Here is an 18734-nt window from a genome sequence, read left to right as displayed (position 1 = left end):
AGTAAATACCTCCTTAAGGAGCACACGCTATTTGTCTCCATGTCCTTCACTAAAATGGACAAAAAAGGCAACCATATAAGACATAATTTACAATTCTGGATTCTTGGGATGGCATTCTTGGTCTTTGTACAAAGAAGGGAATTCACTTTCAGGCAGCTTTCCCTGCTCTTTGTCTTGGTATTACTTTGCTAGTCCCTATCAGCTAAATGATCACAACTGAAACTGAATTAGCTTCATGCATATCCTGTGGAAACTGAATGACATAACTAGCTGTGCTTCTGACTTTCAGATGTGCAGTATATTAACACTTACTAAATCTTAAATAGTTCAACTGTCAGCTTACGTGAGGGCAAAGATAAAGATCGGTGATGACCTCTTGCACTTTGTTTTTAGTCTTGCCTGGTTTTGATGCTCATTTGGAAAACTGGTTGGGTTTCTTTTAATATGAGTATGTATTTTGTACGTTACCTTCACTTCATCAATAGGCATGAAACTGTCAGGAGTAGGAGCGTGCAAATGCTTCTGATTTGGTGGCCAGACAAGCCTTTAGAACTGTTTTGGCTCATTTTTGTAAACTAAGAGAAAGAACACATTGATTGCATCCTTGCTTTGACACATTATCAAAAGATATCCAAGATGTGAAGTGTGGATTTGTAGAACAAAAGCACGTAGGTCTCTCTTGGATACAGAGAAGAGTCTTCACATTAAGAAGCGAATTAGCTTTTTCAAATTATACTGGAGAACTTCACCTGGTAGTCGCTGTATCAGTGATTTGAGTGGAGAAATCTTAAATCAACCCCTGCTTAAATTGAGCGGAAGGGCAATTTAAATTAAATTGCTCACTTTTACAGGATTTTAGATAAAACTGAGGGAGCATAACAAACACCTGTAAGATCATCATCTTCATTTTGAGAGCGGTGCCTGAGTTTCCAAGTAAATGCAACTTGAAAAATTGCAGGGGCGAGGGTGTTTATTGAGACTTTTAATAATTTTTAAAAAAAAATATTTTATTTTCAAGTGTTTTGACACTTTCTCAAAGTCGGTCCTTGTCCCCTGCAGTAAGGAAACACAGCTGGATTTCAATTTTAGTTTTGAAGTAGAGCCTAGGGAGGAAAACAGGAGTATGAACTTTGGAGCAATGGGAAGGCATTACATTAGTGAGCTTCCCCCTTCAATAAAAAATTATTCAAGGTCCTAACGTAGGTAAAGGAAGAAAAAAACTTGCAGGTTATTTATAGAAGTAACTGCTTCAGTTGTATGCCTCAGGGATTTGTGTGTTAAAAGGAGAAGACAGGTCATGGAAAACTAGGGAGGATTTACTGTTTTGCATCTGCAATATAACATTTCAGCTTTCAGTAAGACAGTAGAAGTCTACATCTAACTGGAAAGCTACCAGAAAAAGATTAATTCAGAAGCAGTGTCCAATTATCCTGTGATGCATTTCAGGAGTAATTAGGACTGTAGAATGAACTGTTCCTGCCTGTTTGACACAGGGAAGACCCTTTGTATCTCCATTGGAAAAGGATATTTTTAAAAGCCAACATTGATAGTGCATGTAACATTTTTTGATGATGCCCAGCCATGCTCCCCTTACAGGCTGCTGTTAACGCTCTTCAGACTTCAGGCTCCCCAAGTGTCTCGAGCAGAAGGCCTTTCCAGACTACTTGCATTTCATAAGTTTTACCAACTTACTGGCTTCAGTCTGGCTCTCATAAGCCTTTGTTTTGTTTTTTCTTGAATAAAAATAATTTTGTAATCTGCTGTTAATAATGCTGTTGCAGAAGAGAAGTGTCTTGGCCAGCTTCTGGGCATTCATTCCTGCCTCCTTCCTTGTGATCCAAGCTAGCAATTCTGTAGCTTGCAATGAACTACAGCAAGGAGCTGATAATAAAAAAATTCTGGGAGAGGATGGGATACTGTGGGAACAAATATCTGTGGGCATGTGGAATGATGGCACTTGGGCCTTTGGCACAGCATAGATTTTTGTTGGCTTGAAGTGGCGCGTACCTATAGTTTATGGCTCTAATCTGTGATGCTGCTGTGAGCAGCTGTCAGCTGTGTAAATGCCCCTCTGGCATCTTAGAAGAAATTGGTATTCGGGTATCACTAAGAAGACATTCATACAAGGGCACAACAAGGAACATGTTCAGGGAAAGGTGCTGCAAACTCAGGAATATTTCACAGTTTCTGCTACCTGGTCTGATCAGAGATGTAAGCATGACCCTGGAAAAACAGCTGTAATCACTTCTGTCATAGTACGCAGGTTCTGGTGATGTAGTCTGCAGACTCCAGTTTAGTATCTTTGTAAAGCCACGGTTCTGGTCCCTGCAGTTCCTGTCTTCTCCCTCTTACAGCTGGAAATAGCACATTGCTTTGTGCTGCCTTGCCCAGGGAGATCCTGGGGCAGTTTGTTAGTTTGTTGATATGTGAAGTCTCACATGGATATATTCTTCAGAATGTTATTCCTTCACATTTAGTAGGTCATCTCTCTTAAGGTCACTTTAGTAGGCTTCTTTTAGTGGCCAAAATGGCAATCCTATTGCTCCTTAGGCTCGTCTGTTCTAAGAAAAAATAATGTGAGGGGCATTACATGGATGTAACTGTGCTGTGAATTTAGCAGGCAGGAACTTTGAATGCCTTACATACAAATCCTCTAAACTTTGGAGGCTGCTTTGTGTGGTTGTGTCTTTAGAATCATAGGATCCTGAAGGCATTAACCAAGCAAGTGACCTTTGCAAGGAGAACTTGCCTGCTTTGAGGATTCATGCCCCAGGAGGGTCTGGTGAGAACACAAACTGCAGGCAGGGCTTTCCCAAAGGAGCTGTTGTTTGTGGAGTGTCCAAGTGCCCAAGAGCAGGTTTAACAAAGTGCACTCCTGTCTCCACACAGTGACATGGGAATACAAATTTCTCCAGCCTCTCTGAAGAAATACATCTGGCAAAACTAACACTTCTTTGGGTTTAGATTTTTCATTTTAAAAGGAAGAACATAAATGGGAGTAAGTGGAAGGAGGAGACTTTGGAATGATTGCTGGCTATTGGTTTCCTACATCCCAGATGTCCTCTTTCCCTAATGTGTTCATTGTGGGAGAACAAGGAAGTCTTCCTAGTAGTTTTTCCAGACAGTGACTATTTCTGATTAAATTCTTTTGTGTTTGAAAACATTTGCAGAGATTTTGGCGTTGGGACTGCATTATTATTATTGTATGGTTAATGTGGGTTAATTGAACCACAATTAAGCTAATAGCAGTGAGAAGCCAGCATATCTGGAACATGCACAGTAGCCTGCTTAACATCTGCACTTGTTGGCAGAATGGTTCCTCCCATGGAAAAGGTGAACTAGGAAGTTTGGAAAGAGGACTTGAAGTTTGTAACTTTTATTGGATTTTTTGCCTTTGGTTTTAGAAGAAACATGCTTTAAAAAAAGGCTGCCTTGAGATAATTGGCATTTTAAATGGGGAGTCTTTCAAGTGACAAGTTGGTAGTCTTTTTCAGTCAGAATTTGAGCTTGCTAAATATGTCAATAACCTTGTATTGATTACTGTTTAATAGCAGCACCTGCAGAACAATATCTTCAGGAGAAGTTACCAGATGAAGTGGTTCTAAAGATCTTTTCCTACCTGCTGGAGCAGGATCTCTGTAGAGCAGCTTGTGTGTGTAAACGCTTCAGTGAGCTGGCTAATGATCCAATTTTGTGGTAAGTGAAAAGCTATTCCTCATTATCTTGAGAAATACTAGATGTGCTGCTCAAGATGCCAGTACAATAGAAAAATTGAAATGTTGGTTACAATTAGTTGAACTAAAACTAGTTGTGTTTTATTATGTCTGGTTTAGTTAAGCCTTATTTGTTACTTATGAATATCTATGTATTAAGGAGTAAAATTTGATTCTCTAGTAGTGTAGATAACTAGTTAAACAATGCCTGTTTTAAATAAATCAGTTCCTTTGGTTGCCATTCCTTCTTCCCCCTTTAACCTTTTCTAGGCTGCTATGGGGATTGTGTTACTTCACACAGAAGTAGAAGTTAGATGCAAGCTTCACGTTAGATGCAAGCTTCATGTTAGATGCAAGCTTTGTCTAGTGTTACTTAAATGGGTTTTTTTGTTTGGTTTGAGTTTTTTGTTTTGTTTAATAGTTGGATACTTGGGCTGTTTTCCCCCATGTGAATCTGCTCTACCCTGGGTTATTGAGAGTTTGAATAAATGGGATCTAAATTTGTAATTTTTTTCTAAGGGGAAAAAAACCCCCCAGCATGTTTCTTAAGCTGTTTTGTTTTAAAAGTAAAAATTTAGACTAAAAGAAAAATAATAAAATAACATCACAGAACTACCCCTTTTTTCCTGTCCTAAAGACAGCTTTGTGGATACCTTGTCAGATGAACCACAGCCTCTGTGATTCAGTGGCGTCCTGTAAGTCTGGGCTTAATATCAGCAGGCTCGGACACTGCAATTATTTGCATTCTGGCACTAATGAAAAGAATCCAACTGCTGTGTGCCGTTTTCTTCTTTTTAAACCACTGTAATTTGTTCACTGATGAACTCTTTTTTGGAATACAGTGCATCACTTGTTCTCAGTGAATGCATTTTTCAGTCTTTTTTTGGCAAGGTGAGGAAGAGGTGGTGGCACACTTGGTCTTAAGTTTTGTTATACTTGTGCTACTAGCTTTTGTAAGTGTTAAAGCAACGCTGTAGTTAATGCACAGTTTGATTCACAAATAGTGTACCTTAAGTTTCTTCATAAAAATTGCATGTTGAGAACCTTTTCTCTTGGATTGTAAAACATAAAAATTTTTGTCAGAAAAACACAAAAGTCAGTACAACATAAAAATTGGTTTTAAGTGGTAGGTACTGATCTTGGTTGTATTCACTGTCACTGACTGGCAAATTTTGTTAGGAAAACCCCCAAGTTTTAGCCTTTGGTTTTATATTAAAATGGAAGCGTAATCAGAAACGCGTTAATTTTGTCTTCTGCTCAGGAAAAGATTGTATATGGAAGTATTTGAGTACACTCGTCCAATGATGCATCCTGAACCTGGTAAATTTTATCAGATTAATCCAGAAGAATATGAACATCCAAATCCCTGGAAAGAAAGCTTCCAGCAGCTGGTAACAGTTATATTCATTTATATTCAAATTTATAGGTATTTATAAAAGTAAAAACACCAACTTCTGAAATGTGGATGACAATAGTAATTATCTTGGGTTTAGACTTTAAGATCCTTGTGGATGTTATGCAGTAGGGGGAATTCAGAAGTTATTTCCCATTTTAAGGCACACTTTAGAGAGATACCACATGGTACAGTGGAATCCTTGAGTATCCAGCTCTTCTATGTTGGGTTTTGCATCACAGAAATTTTGTGTAAGAGACTGTCATGGTCTGACACTCACAACTTCAAAGATGTTGTTGTCATATCTTACTAAACCAGAGTGTGTGCTGGTTATCAGATTTGTGTGCATCTTCCTCTGGTGAACCAAACATATACTGATAATATCACTTGGGCTAAACAGTGATTTACAGCTGGCCTGACTGGAGGTAAACAAGTCGTCTTTAAGGAATGTGATTGCACCTCTAATCCAAAATTTCAAAGGTATTGAAGGAACAGCCAGGCATGATATTAGGTAAACATAAGTAAGAGAAATAAACATTGAGGTGAGTGTATCACACAATGCCATGTGTTGGTGGTTAATGAATTTCTGAAGTGCATTGAGGACAAATGCTTGAATTGGCTTCTTTATTTAGTATTCAATCACAAGTGAAGGTGTGGAATTCTCTTTTCCTCACCATATAAACACAGTTTTTGTGGCAAGCTGCTGGAAAACCAAGAGATGGAAGTAAGGACGGGTAAATGAAGCTTTTCAGTCAGTTTTGAGGCTTCTGCCTGTGTAAGTAGTTGGTCTCTTGGCTTAGTTGATCACTCCCTTAGGCTCAGACATTTTTTGGTGTTGTCATTTCAAATTGTGTGCCTACAGTGGGAGGTCAGTATATGATCCTTACTTCTGGGACGAACTGTTTCAGCAAACTGCTTGTTAATTAGGGAATTAGTAGATCTCCTGTCAGTGCATTCAGGCCCACCTGTCTGCAAGCTTATCACAAACTCTTTTTCTTGTTTCAGTACAAAGGAGCACATGTAAAGCCAGGTTTTGCTGAACACTTCTACAGTAATCCTGCAAGATACAAAGGAAGAGAAAATATGTTGGTATGTTTCTAAAGCAGTTCTTTAAAATGTTTATATATCTATATAAATGGAAATGGACATTACTCTAAATTTGTCCCTTTTCTTCTAGTATTATGATACCATTGAGGATGCTCTTGGTGGAGTTCAGGAAGCTCATTTTGACGGACTTATCTTTGTTCACTCTGGCATATATACTGATGAATGGATATATATAGAATCTCCAATCACCATGATTGGTGCAGGTATGTAAACTGGGAGCGTCACTGTCTCAAGCTGGTGTTAATTACCACCTTAATTACCATGATACTCTGGTGTGTTAAATATCCAGTATAAATGCCCATCTTTCTTCATCTGCCTAGCAAGTAAGTGTTTCTTGTACAAGTGTCACTAACTCAAAAGTAGCTCATGCTTCAGAGTTAAGTACCGTTGTCTGCTTGCTAGTTCTCAGAATAACTTACTTTTTATTTCATGAGGAGAAAAAAAATGGAATTTGTTAGAAAGCTTACTCAGTTACAGGACTGCAGTTGAAGTTTTTACATTTATATATATATAAAATATATATATATAAAACCCATCTCCAGAGAAGAAACCAGCAGTGGGAACAAGCCCAAATTAGTATCTGTCCCATTTTCTTCAGCATCATAATTCCATCTTGAGGAAGGAAATGAGAGCATCCAGCAGAAAGATTCTGAGACTGGAGCTTCTTTCTCTATTCTCTGCCAACTGTTCCTCTGAACAGAAACCTTTATAGAGAAGGAAATAAGACTTGGAGAATAGGAAGGGTTTAGGAAGTTAATATAATATACCAGGCTACAAACAGTGGAACTTGTGAAGCTCCTTGCTTTTCCTGTCATTAGTTAGGAGCATGCTAATTCCCGGTAGCATGATAACTGGTGGGAATTCAGGCTGCATTACTGTCTGGTAGAGATTTTGGTTAAGGGATCTCAGACCTCTTGTTCCTGTGGTGACCCAGAAGTGAATTACCTGCTGTTTGTGTTTTCTGAGAAGCTATCTCTCTGGGTTGGATGGGTTTACTGGGTTGTAGGTTTTATTGAGAGTGGTGGGTTTGGGGTTTTTTGTTTGTTTTGGTGGGTGTGTTTTGTATGTGTATTTTCTTTGTTTTGCAGAGTCCCTCTTTTTGGGTATTTATCTGTTCTCCATACCAACTGTTTTGTTCTTGAGTGAGGCTGTTCTGGCACTTCTTGCCTGGGTTTTGCAGCCTTGGCAGGGAGAATGGTTTTGAGCAATGCAGTCAGATTGTTCCAGTGTTACTCTCAAAACTTGTCCCCACAGATCTGCAAGATGTGGCTGTGTTAGTATGTGAGTTTGTCAGTTTGTGACTACGTTTCTGGAGCTAACATTCTGAACATGCCCACTTACAGTGCTTTGGTTTGTGTTGTGGAGAGCTTTTGGAGCACAAACTGGATTCCTTTTGGATGAGACTAATTTAAGAGACATATTCCTGGAATACTCTTACTGCCCTTCAGTAGCCAGTGTGTGTTCAGTCAGAGGGACCTGCTGAGGACTAGTCCTAAGTCAGTCTCTTCTCCCCTTGCTGTCCTGCAGTGTGTGCTGGGAATGGCTCATCCTCAGCACTGTTTCCCTCTGTGGTACCACTCCTGTGTTAGGCTGCAGTGCTTGCTAATGGAGATGTGGCCACAGACAAATAACCCCTGGCCTCTGTTTCACAGAGAGGATGAAGAGTCATATTCATGAAGTGCTTCAAATACAGAGAAACTGTATTTTACTGTTTATTTTACAGTGCAGTGTATTAACTGCACTGTCCTAAGATATAAAATTTCTCAATCGCTTCATGACACTTGAAATGATATCTTTGATAGCTGGGTAAACTTCTGCATGTTCTCTGTCTCCTTTTAAGTTTTGAAAAGCCATCTGCTTTCCCTTCCTCTGGAATTAACCTAAGTTATTCAGAAAAACAGTCATCTTAAGTACAGTCCTTTAAAAGCCAGGGATCTTCATTGTGTATTTTTGTAACTGAATAGCTGTCTTGGGGAACAAAACCTCCAAGAGGAATCCAGAAATGCTAGATGTATTTATATTTCAGTTTTTGGCACTGCTGATTTCACTTCCTCAGACTTTCTCCACTGAATGGTGAGTGACATTGTAGAGAGAGTCAATTTTCATTTGACTGGAAAAGAAAACAAATTAAAGTGAACCGCTAAGCCTTGGAGAACTACCTCTTCTCTGCTCAGTCTGGCATGCTTTTCAGAATGGTAGGATTAAGGCAGCACCAAATCTCTCTGCATTTCTACTCAAATTGCTTTAATAGTTTCTTCTTCTGGCTTCAGAAGAAGCACAGCGTTATTTGAAAGGCAGCTTAACATACCTTGAGCTTTGCAAGAAGCTTCTGCTTTCACGTAAGCAAAATGTGCTTACAGAATAATGCCTGGTATTCTGAGTTTGTTGTTCTGTTTAATTTTGGGGTTATTTCTTCTCTTAAATATGTGTGAAGGTTCAGTTGGTTCAGAAGGAAGGCTTTGGAAGTATTTGTGGCATATCTGAATTGACAAGAAAGAAGCAAGAGGAGAGGTTCTGTAAGGAAATGGTTGTATCTGGTTCGGCAGACAGAAATACCTTTGAATTTCTTAAAAGAATTATGTTTTCCAGGGTTGGAAAGGGGGGTGTGTTTGCTGCAGGAATAGGAGCCTTCCATGGAGTGCTCATCTCACTCAAGACACAAAATCTCCCAACTGGCTGAGTTTCAGCAGTTGTACAGACGTGTCCTGATCTGAGAATCTTCACTGAATGTGTATTTTTCAGAGCTACAGCTTTCATTTTTTCCCTTTATTTTCCACTTGACTTAAATAATGTGCAAGTAAGTGAAAAGGGATTATCAACAGATTCTTCAGTCAAGGGAAAAAAATTAGTAAAACCAGTAAAAATTTTTGTTATTGTAAGGGTGGAAGAATCTGAAATGGTAAGGAAACTATCATAATTGGATTATTTTTTTACTTTAGAGTGCAAGAGTACTTTCACATGCCTGAGCTCTTCTTCAAATACCCATTCTGCATCTTTGAAATGAAAGCTTTATTTTGGAATGGTTTAGCCATTTGTGGTGTAGGTCTTGTAGACTGTAAGATCTAAAAGAGTATATGGTTTTTGCTTGGTACAGTGACAGTCACAGCTCCTGTAGAATGTGTAGTGATTTTTTTGTCTTCTAATGCAGTGAAAAGTGAAATCGTTTTATTCCTTTTGAGGAATTAAATAATTCTGAGGCAACATCCAGTTAATTTATATTTCTTTAGGCAATCCCTTACGGTAGGCTTTCTGTTCCATTATTTCTATACAGTCTATACATGGTCCTTAGGCTGAGCATGAATTCTGATCCTGGGGAACATGACTCCCTTAGGTTTCAGCAAATTGACTACTTGGGAGCTGTGTTTTGCTTGATTACAAAATTAGTGGCCCTTTTCTTCCATTTCCGATTCTTATACTGGTTTCTTTTTTCTAAAGTGGACTGAGCCAAAAGCTGAAATAGAGATACTTCTCTGAAGGATGATTTTGTGAAGATTAAGTAGAGCATTGCAGAGAATTTCCTTGGTGCATTTAGAATGAAACTAGTGTTTAAGGAAGTCTTCCGTATTTTCCTGGGGAGATCTAAGTGCAGTGATCTTACTGACTGGCATGTTCCATGATGCGCATTCTGGGACCTTGCCAACTCGGAAGTTACTACTTGCTTAGGAACCTGTGGGCTGAGAGGAAGGTGTCTGTAGAGAACATGATCCAAGTGCTTTGCAAACAATTCCACAAATGTCTGTTTAATAGTGTTTCAGAGCATCCAGTGTGAAGTGCAGTTTTTCTGTGGCACCCTGAGAGGGAACACAATTCTGATACTGATTTATGGCTTTCATATCCTCCTAGGAGCTCTGTTTATTTCCTGGGTTTGGTTCACCTGCAGTACTGTGGTGCTGTTCCTTTTCATGTGCTGAAATACATGGATTTGTTTATGCCGCTGCGTTTGCACCATGGTGAATATATAGAAATGTTACCAAACCACAGAAATATGTTTTGCATGGTGACACAACTCCTCATCAAAGCCTCTTCAAGTTGTTATCTAGTATTAAGTGAACAGTGGTGTAGAGGAGAGCCAGACTACCTTAAAATATTTGCAGTTCTGCAGTAATGGAAGCGGAGACTGGGCTTTTAGATAGTGAGAACAAGCTGGATAATACTGTAAATGTTGCTTCATTCTGACTGACATCTTTCTGCCAGAGTGACAAAGAACAGGACATACCACTTGTCTCTACTAATGTCAACAGACAACAGAAAAGGATCTGCCCATGAGGAATCCTGTGCGTAGGCTTTTCAATTAAAATACAGAATTTAGGGCAAATGCCTGCTCATGTTTGTGTTGGGTTGGAAACAGTTTAAAATGCTATCTGATAAGTTACCTGCTATAGTACATGGAACTTCCACCTTTGTATTTGGTGTATTGAGGGAAGGCTGCTTCTGGCTTGCATGTTTAATGTGCAGGTTTGAATCAGACAAACGATCCTGCTTGTGAATGAGCGTCATTGAATTTATTCCAGGGGGTGGCTGTTGTTAACTCGTGCTCCCTCTGCTGGCTCATGCCATCCCAACGTAAACGTCACCTGCCTTTGGATTAAGGGTAAAGAATCGACCAGAGCCTCGCTGATAGCACAGGAAATCAAATGGCACATTATGGCATTTTGCAAGTGAACCACTTTACAATCTTCTGTACATACAGCCAGTGGTATAGTTCAATCTAATTCCTTTTTTTCCTGACGAATAATGAGGATATCAGTTCAAAACTCTGAATCCTACATTTGAGAAGTGTGGGGAGGTCACTTGTAGGTCATGGGCAGATTAGCAGATAGTGGTTCATCTCAGTGATGAAATGTATGTTTTTAGCATTAATAGAAGGGTTTAGAATACCAAAAGAAATTGTGCTTGGAACAGAGTTAAACTGCCTCTAGCCTAGTATCCACGTTTAAGCTGTTCATTGTAAGTAGTAGTCCAAACTAGCTCTGCAAAAGAGAAGGCTATTCTCACGGTACTAGATATTACTAAATTGGTGCTAGATTATCTTAGTTAAAGACTAGTTTCTTCGTTGTCTTTGAAACTTCCTTCTTTAAGATTGTTTTGACAGGAATACTATGTGCCAATAATAGTGTTAATTTTCCTTTGTTGCTTTGAACAGAATTCTGTAAGTATTTTGAGGATTTTTGGTTTTTTTCAGCAGCATAAACTAAGACTTACTAATTGTTCCCTTTGCAGCACCTGGAAAAGTAGCAGATAAAGTTATAATAGAAAACACTAGAGATTCCACCTTCGTTTTTATGGAGGGTTCTGAAGATGCCTATGTTGGATATATGACAATCAGGGTAAGAATCTCAACCTTAAGCACATCTTTTAAAAAGTTTATTTTAATGCCTGAGCAGTTAAATACAACACTTTTGTTTCCTTCGTTTTTCAGTTCAACCCTGATGACAAATCTGCTCAGCACCACAATGCACACCACTGCTTAGAGATTACCGTGAACTGCAGTCCAATTATAGATCACTGTATTATTCGAAGTACTTGTACAGGTTAGTGGGCTTTTTAGTGTTTGAAGGAACACAACAAATTGAGTATGATTACTATTGGCATATTTTTATTTTTTGATGCAGGTATTCAATACAGGTCTGCAAGCCTTAATTGCCTTGGACCATCACTATTAGAGTGACTTCTTTGTGTCCAAAGCCTCTGTGATAATGTGTAGTTGGTCTTCTGTTAGAATCTGTTTGGACTCTTCGGCCAGTTGGTTTGAAACTGAGAAGGGACAGTTCAATAAACATACCTGGGTTTGGTGTATAGTTGTAGCTGGCAGGATGGGGCATTTGAAAAGGTTACACATGGGACTTGTTCATTAGGTTTGTTGTGATAATTCAGTATTGGGATCAATGTCATTAAACAGTCACGAGATGTAACTGCTAAGCTCGGCTCACTTCCAAGTGGAATGATTTGACATACTCAGAGGATGAGTAGCAGCTCTACAGGCAGAAGTGTTGAAAGACTCATTTCACCATCAGAGACAATGAGGAATTGATAGTGCCCGATTTGGGAAAGATCAGTAATGTAGACTCAGGAAAGAATGGGTCAGAGTCTGGAAATGAGGAGCTGGATTGCAGTTAAAGTCACTGGCAGGAAGACATGACAGTTTGCAATCACTAGACACAAGACATGGCAAGTTTAACATCTTTGAACACAGCCAGGTGGAGTGGAGTTGGAGTGTCAGAAAGAAGAGGTTCAGGAGAATTAAGATAGTGAGTCTTCACATGGAAGTGGCCATATGAACTTCCCATTGCCCAGGTCAGCTAGGGAGAGGGAATGGATCTGTGCAGCAGACTGTGCATGGAGATTACTCAGCTCAACATAGAGGCAAGGAAAAAGAAAAGAGTTCTTCCAGCTAGATATAAAAACTACACTTTTCTGGTACTGCCTGTGAAGAATACTGCAGGGAACCATGATGAGCATGGTGGACGGATTCCTGGTCTGTGCCTTCTAGAGGAAGGTGCGCTTTCTTGGAGGTTTTGGGTGATAAAGCACTGCACTTGGTCAAGGCAGTTCTATGCTTTGCAGCTCTGTGTTTTGCATCACCATCTCTTTTATTGGAGACACATCACCAAATACTTGGAAGTGTTAAAATGAGAAAAGAGGAGCAAAAGACAGCGAGCTGCTTCCAGTGTCCCAGTATCCCAGTGTTAATGCTAATACTGGGAAATTGGAGTATACGAAGAAAAGGTGTTCTGGAACTTGCCATGAAACAATATTGGGGACCCTGAAAACCAGTGAGAGGAATTAGATAAGACCACATTCAGCTAGATTATTAAAGTAATTTGAAGAGCTGCATGACTTCATATTCAAACATGCTTATAGATAGGCTACCTTCTGTGAAAGTTGTTTATTAAAATTAAGTTTTGAGTAATTTTTTTCATGATCACTTCCCATTTCTGAGAATTTTGAAGTTTTACTCCCTCCAAGACTCTGGATTTCTGAATATTTACTCTACTGAATTGTTGATTCTCTTCTCCAAAATTAAAATTTCTAGTCAATTTTGGAGGCTGTGTGTAGGCTACACTATCATCACTTACTGATTATTAAGTTTTATTGGCTTTTTAATCCTACCAAGCCGTACTGTAGCCTACTCAGGAAGTACTAAGTTTGTGTAAAAAGGGAGAAAGAATGGCAGTCTGCCAGAAAAGGCATTTACTGTTTCCAGATAATTGACGTCTCTGAAGTATTGATCCATAGGCATTCAAAACCTCTTTCCTAGCACATGCTTGATACCCTTTCTGTAGATGTCCTAATTGCATTAAAGCATATTTCTACATTATGTCATGTGTAAAGTTCTTAATGTTTGTCATATGTAAAGATGGGAGCTGTGTAAGTGCAAGTGAATTAAAGTTGGAGGTTCCTTCTGCCAGTCCAAAGCATCTTTAGAAATATTTTCAAATAAAGTTTAAATGGCAAGATCCTGAGTCTAGAGGTTCTGTTGCATCCATTGTGGAAGAAATCTGTGTTGGTCCTCACCTTGACGGATAAAAGTAGTAGTGGATGGCAATGTTCCTTTTTTTTTAAATTTTAATATTGTTAAAGTGTGTGCAGTCATTATATTCTGAGTAAACCAAGCAAAGCTTAAAACCAATACAACATGTGGTTTGTATTCCAAAAGGACCAATTTCATACAATCAATACTCAAGTCCAGTGAAGTGAGTCACAATAAAGATTGCTTTCATTTAAATTAGCAAAATGTGATAGAGGTATGCTTTTAGAACATCACACTGGGTTCCAAAAATCCATAGCTCCTCAGTCTCACAAAAAGAAGACAGAAGGAGAGGAGTGAAAGCAGTTATAAAATACAAGAAACAAGATGTTGTTAACAGTTAATATAAATAGGAAATTAGGAATTGAAGGAAACTGGGGATCTCCCTCCAAAATAAAAACACACCATCAAAATACCACTTTACTGCCACAAAGAACTTGATAAACAAGACAAGATGCAACATCTGTCTAGAAGCGACAGTGCTTGTGTCTTAATTTGGGGAACAAAGGGAGTTTTAGCAGTGATGCTGATCCATCATAGAATGGAAAAAATTGAATGGCAAAGTGTTGTGTAATTTTTGTTCCATATTTAATGAGAATAGGCAGGAATGATAAATGCCCTCATCCCCTAGAGGGGTAATGAAACATGTTCCACTCTTGACAGTAACTCTGGATGAGGTTAAACAGCTGTAAAAATAGACATTCTAAAATCATGCAGGAGTTTAAAAAGAACTGGCCAAAAAATTCTCTGGCTTCCTTATTGTGTATCAATGGTAACTTGAAACCTCGATGAGATGGTCTTTGTCCCTGGGGGAGGTGGCAGGGAGGAGACTACACAGGATGAAGTATGGCAGGAGTACTGCCTATTGATCCTGGGTAGAATGATAAGGTATAAATGCAGGGGTTTGGTCCATCAAGAATTTAAAATTTATGATGAATCGAATTAGTGTGTATTTACAGAAAGTTAATAATGGTTGCATTACACTGTTGGCATTTTTGATTACTTTCTTTGACTAAAAGAAGGCAGCAGTCCCAGTATAATTACACAGATCCTTGAAAAATGTTTGACTTCAACACATAGTGCCTTAAAATATTAAAGTTCTACAGAATGACCAGAGCACACACCATATAGATGAAAAATAATTTTCAGGGTAACTAATGGAATTTTTTTTTTATTGTGGCTGTTTCAAAGATGACTTCTTGACTTGCAGAAAGGAAAAAAGATCCATATTGATGAGTCCTGTAGACAATGAGGACTTTATTATAGAGTATTTTAGATACAATATGAATGTAATATAACTACAGTTGTATAAATAAGCAGGAGATGGGTTGCTGTGACCTTCCTGATAGGTGGACTGTCAAGCACCACTCACATTAGTCTGACCAAGTGCAGAGTTATACACACAACTTGCTTTTGTTCCTATTTCTGAGTGATAGACCTCTCTCCTGGAAAGCTGGGAAAAGCTTGAAGAGTCACCGTGGATAAACTGCTAAATATGAGCCCTCATGTAGTCGAGTGGCCAAAAGAACTGATGTGATCCTTAGTTACACCTGTGGGAATACTGAGTAGAAGTAGAGAGACTGTGTTAACGCCTCTGCTTAGTCCTGCTTCAGAATGAAGTGCTCCTTTCTGGTGACCATAGCAACATGCTGGAAAATTTAGAAACTGTTCAATGAAAAGTCATATAAGGTAAAGCAGAAAAATTCAGTTGTAGTGAAAAGCACAGTGACTGCAATTTGTTACTTTATCAGGGAGAAAGCTGAAGGAGCAAATTGCTTGCACTGAACACATGCGTGCGTTGGGTATGGCATACACCGGTGTAAAGAGAACGGGTAACTGGATGCCAAAGCTGGAGAAATTCAGATGAGCAATTAAAGTGTAAATTAAAAGGGCAGCAGCTCTCTAGCCAGCTAACAAGCTTTATACTGGTTTCTCAGTTGCTGGAAATCATCAAGTTATCAAAATTAAATATGTTTCTATGAGATATGTGCTGAAGTTCCTGCTACTAGAACTGAAGCAGGACTTAATTCAGGGAATTAGTATAGCCTGTATTATTCATGAGGCCAGACTAGACAATCAAAATAATTTCTTTAGGAATTAAAAAAAAATAAGCTCTCTGTAAATGAGTCTGTGAATTATTTAAGCATAGTCTTTGTGGAACTTTGCTAGAAAGATACATGAAAACTGACTAACAGAGCAGGTACTGGCTTGCTTATTTAGTGATGTTTAATTGTGGGGAATGTGTGTTATGTAGGCCAGGTTCCCTGAGATGAGCTCTTACCTTTCAGAAATCACTGTTGATTTTAGCGGCTGTGGAATTTCATGTTGTCATAACTTCCTGGAGTTCAGGGAATTGAGCTGATCTGCTGAAATCCTGAGCAGTTTGAGTCCTAGTTACCTGGAAAATATGTGTTTTCTGGGTTATGGTATGGTAGCTGATCATTCAAGGGGCTTTGTAATTCAGCTGGGAAGAGACCTGTTGGTTTCTGATGTTTAGTTCTGTACCTGAGATTGTGCATTTGTGTCCTGCTCAACATTGGGTAGACAGTGTGTCTTTGTATGCTGCAAAATTACTGTTTGGCCTCTTTGAAGTACTGAGTTGTGAAACTTTAAAGGGAAGTAAAACAAGGCAGTAATTAGCAGAGAATTTTGTTAGATTTCTGTTGTCCTCTGCTGTGAACAGTCAGTATACAGTGGGCCTAATGCAGGGAAATAAATGAGTGAGAACTTTCATAAGCATGAATTATTATATAAACCGTTGTCCTGGCAGCTGTTTAACCTTGGCAGGGTGATTTTAAAGCGACTCCTACAGTGGTTCTTGCATCTGCAAAATGATGACTTAATGTTTTTCTGCCAGTGGCTTGCAATGCTTTGGCTCTGTGCATGCCAGATCTTTTTTAAATATCAGTTCACACTAACTTTTCTTACGAAAGCACTGCCAGACTATTTATAAATACACTATGCTTTGGAGCTATGGTAACTGTACTGTTTTCTTCCAGTTGGCTCTGCAGTATGTGTTAGTGGCCAGGGAGCTTGTCCTACTATTAAACACTGTAACATCAGCGACTGTGAAAATGTTGGACTTTATATTACAGACCATGCACAGGTAATTTTCCATATTAATTTCTTTACGTCGATAAAATTGTTTACTGTTCTTGATTCTTGTCTTAATTTATGTTTTTATTTCCCAGGGAATATATGAGGACAATGAGATATCCAATAATGCGTTAGCAGGGATTTGGGTTAAAAACCACGGAAATCCCATTATCAGACGGAATCACATTCACCACGGACGTGACGTTGGCGTTTTCACTTTTGACCATGGCATGGTAACCTACATGTTTTCTTTTGAAGAAAGAAATACAGATGTTGTAGAACTAAAGTCTTCAATTTTTGCCTGTGATTGGAGAAATGTTTTTTTTAAAAAGCGTGCATTTACTCATGAACAGATACTTTAAAATATGCCTACTGCTGTTCTCTTGCCCTTAGGTGGGAGACTTCACTTTAAAGACAATTTAGGTGAAAGAGGTTTAAGCAAGTTTTTTGCAATTGATTGGCATCCTGTTACATTGTATTATGTTGCAGTGACAAAATACCTCTTGAAATAGGATGTAAATGGTAGGCTTACATTTATGCTTCATTCTTTTCCCTTTGAAATGGAACAAAAAATAAGGTGCTGGATGATTTAGAAATGAAAAAAAAAGTTCTGTGGAGACTTAGCCTTCCTTTAATGTTAAAACTCTGAAACAGGGTATGTACACCTTCTTTGGGAAGAGGACTTTTGTAGCCGGGAATTAGTTGTGGAATTTTAACACAGAATTTCATATCAGAATTGAGGCCTCCTTTCATAAATATGTTTACTTGTGTGGGGTGAAGGTGGTAACTTCTAATTACATGTAAAGTAGTGAACAATGAGATTCATAGCCCTTGAAATAAACAGAATAGTTTTTTGTCACTAAAATAAAAGGTAATTTGCTGATTTGTTTTAGGAAAATATTCTGCATGTCTTCCAAAGAGCGCCAGATCATTGTTTTTCCTGCTTGAATGACAAAGTTGCAATTCCCCACGCCCAGATGGCAAAACAAGCAGTTTTCTTTTAGTCACTCGTAAAATGGCAGATTTCTAAGAGTGCTTTCCATCGGGTGTGAAAGCTCTTGATCCCCAGATGTAAGAAATCAGGAAAGGGAAGGCAAGAGGCCTCCTGGGTTGAGACTAAAGGGCAAGAAGGAAATGCACAGGCAGAGGAAGCAGGGACAGGTGACCTGGGAAAAGTCCAGAGACACCGTCCAATTGTGTGGTGATGGGGTCAGCAAAGCCAGGGCGTGGATGGAGCTGAACTTGCCAAGGCACACAAGGAATGACAGGGAAGGATTCTACAGGTATGTCTTTCAGAAAAGGAATGTCAAAAAGAGCACATCACCCCGCCCCGCCATGAGCAACAGCAGCGACCAAGAGATGAGGAGAAGGCTGAGGTACTCAACAATATTTTGCCTCAGTTTTTACTGGCGGTCAGTCTTCCCACACCTCTTGAGTGGATGGACCTCAAAGCAGGGACTGTGGGAGCAAAGTCACTCACACTGTAAGAGAAGATCAGGTTTGTGACTGCCTGAGGAACCTGAATGCACATAAGTCTATGGGGCCCAGTGAGACGCATCCCAGAGTCCTGAGGGAACTGGCTGATGTAGGTGCCAAGCCACTCTCCAAGACATTGGGAAAGTCATGGCAGTCAGGTGAAGTCTCTGGTGACTGGAAAAGGGAAACATTGCACCCATTTTTAATAAAGGGTAGAAAGGAGGACCCTGGCAGGTACCAACCTGTCAGCCTCACTTCCATGCCTGGAAAGGTCATGGCACAGCTTCACCAAGGACAGGTCCTGCCTGACGAACCCAGTGACCATCTGTGATGGCGTGACTGCAGCAGTGGAGAAAGGAAGGGCTATGGATGTCATTCATGTGGACTCCTGTAAGGCCTTGACACATTCCTGTACAACACC

The 18734-nt window shown here is 39.3% G+C and overlaps 1 protein-coding gene across 2 annotated transcripts in view; it reads left to right on the top strand.

The window, feature by feature from the left end:
• FBXO11 (F-box protein 11) overlaps positions 1–18734 on the top strand; it is a 68684-nt gene that overhangs the window by 37169 nt on the left and 12781 nt on the right. The window contains exons 4-11 of one of the 2 annotated variants that reach the window (XM_039568006.1): positions 3552–3696; positions 4975–5104; positions 6112–6195; positions 6284–6416; positions 11434–11540; positions 11633–11744; positions 16741–16847; positions 16933–17070. In XM_039568006.1, coding sequence (XP_039423940.1) covers positions 3552–3696; positions 4975–5104; positions 6112–6195; positions 6284–6416; positions 11434–11540; positions 11633–11744; positions 16741–16847; positions 16933–17070 — 956 coding nt within the window. The remainder of the gene's footprint in view (positions 1–3551; positions 3697–4974; positions 5105–6111; positions 6196–6283; positions 6417–11433; positions 11541–11632; positions 11745–16740; positions 16848–16932; positions 17071–18734) is intronic. The other variant, XM_010393525.4, reaches the window with a different exon arrangement.

This window comes from Corvus cornix, chromosome 3 (genome assembly GCF_000738735.6).
Source record: "Corvus cornix cornix isolate S_Up_H32 chromosome 3, ASM73873v5, whole genome shotgun sequence".
Lineage (NCBI taxonomy): Eukaryota > Metazoa > Chordata > Aves > Passeriformes > Corvidae > Corvus > Corvus cornix.
Note: the sequence above shows the minus strand (reverse complement) of the source record. Positions and strands in the feature narration are given on the sequence as shown.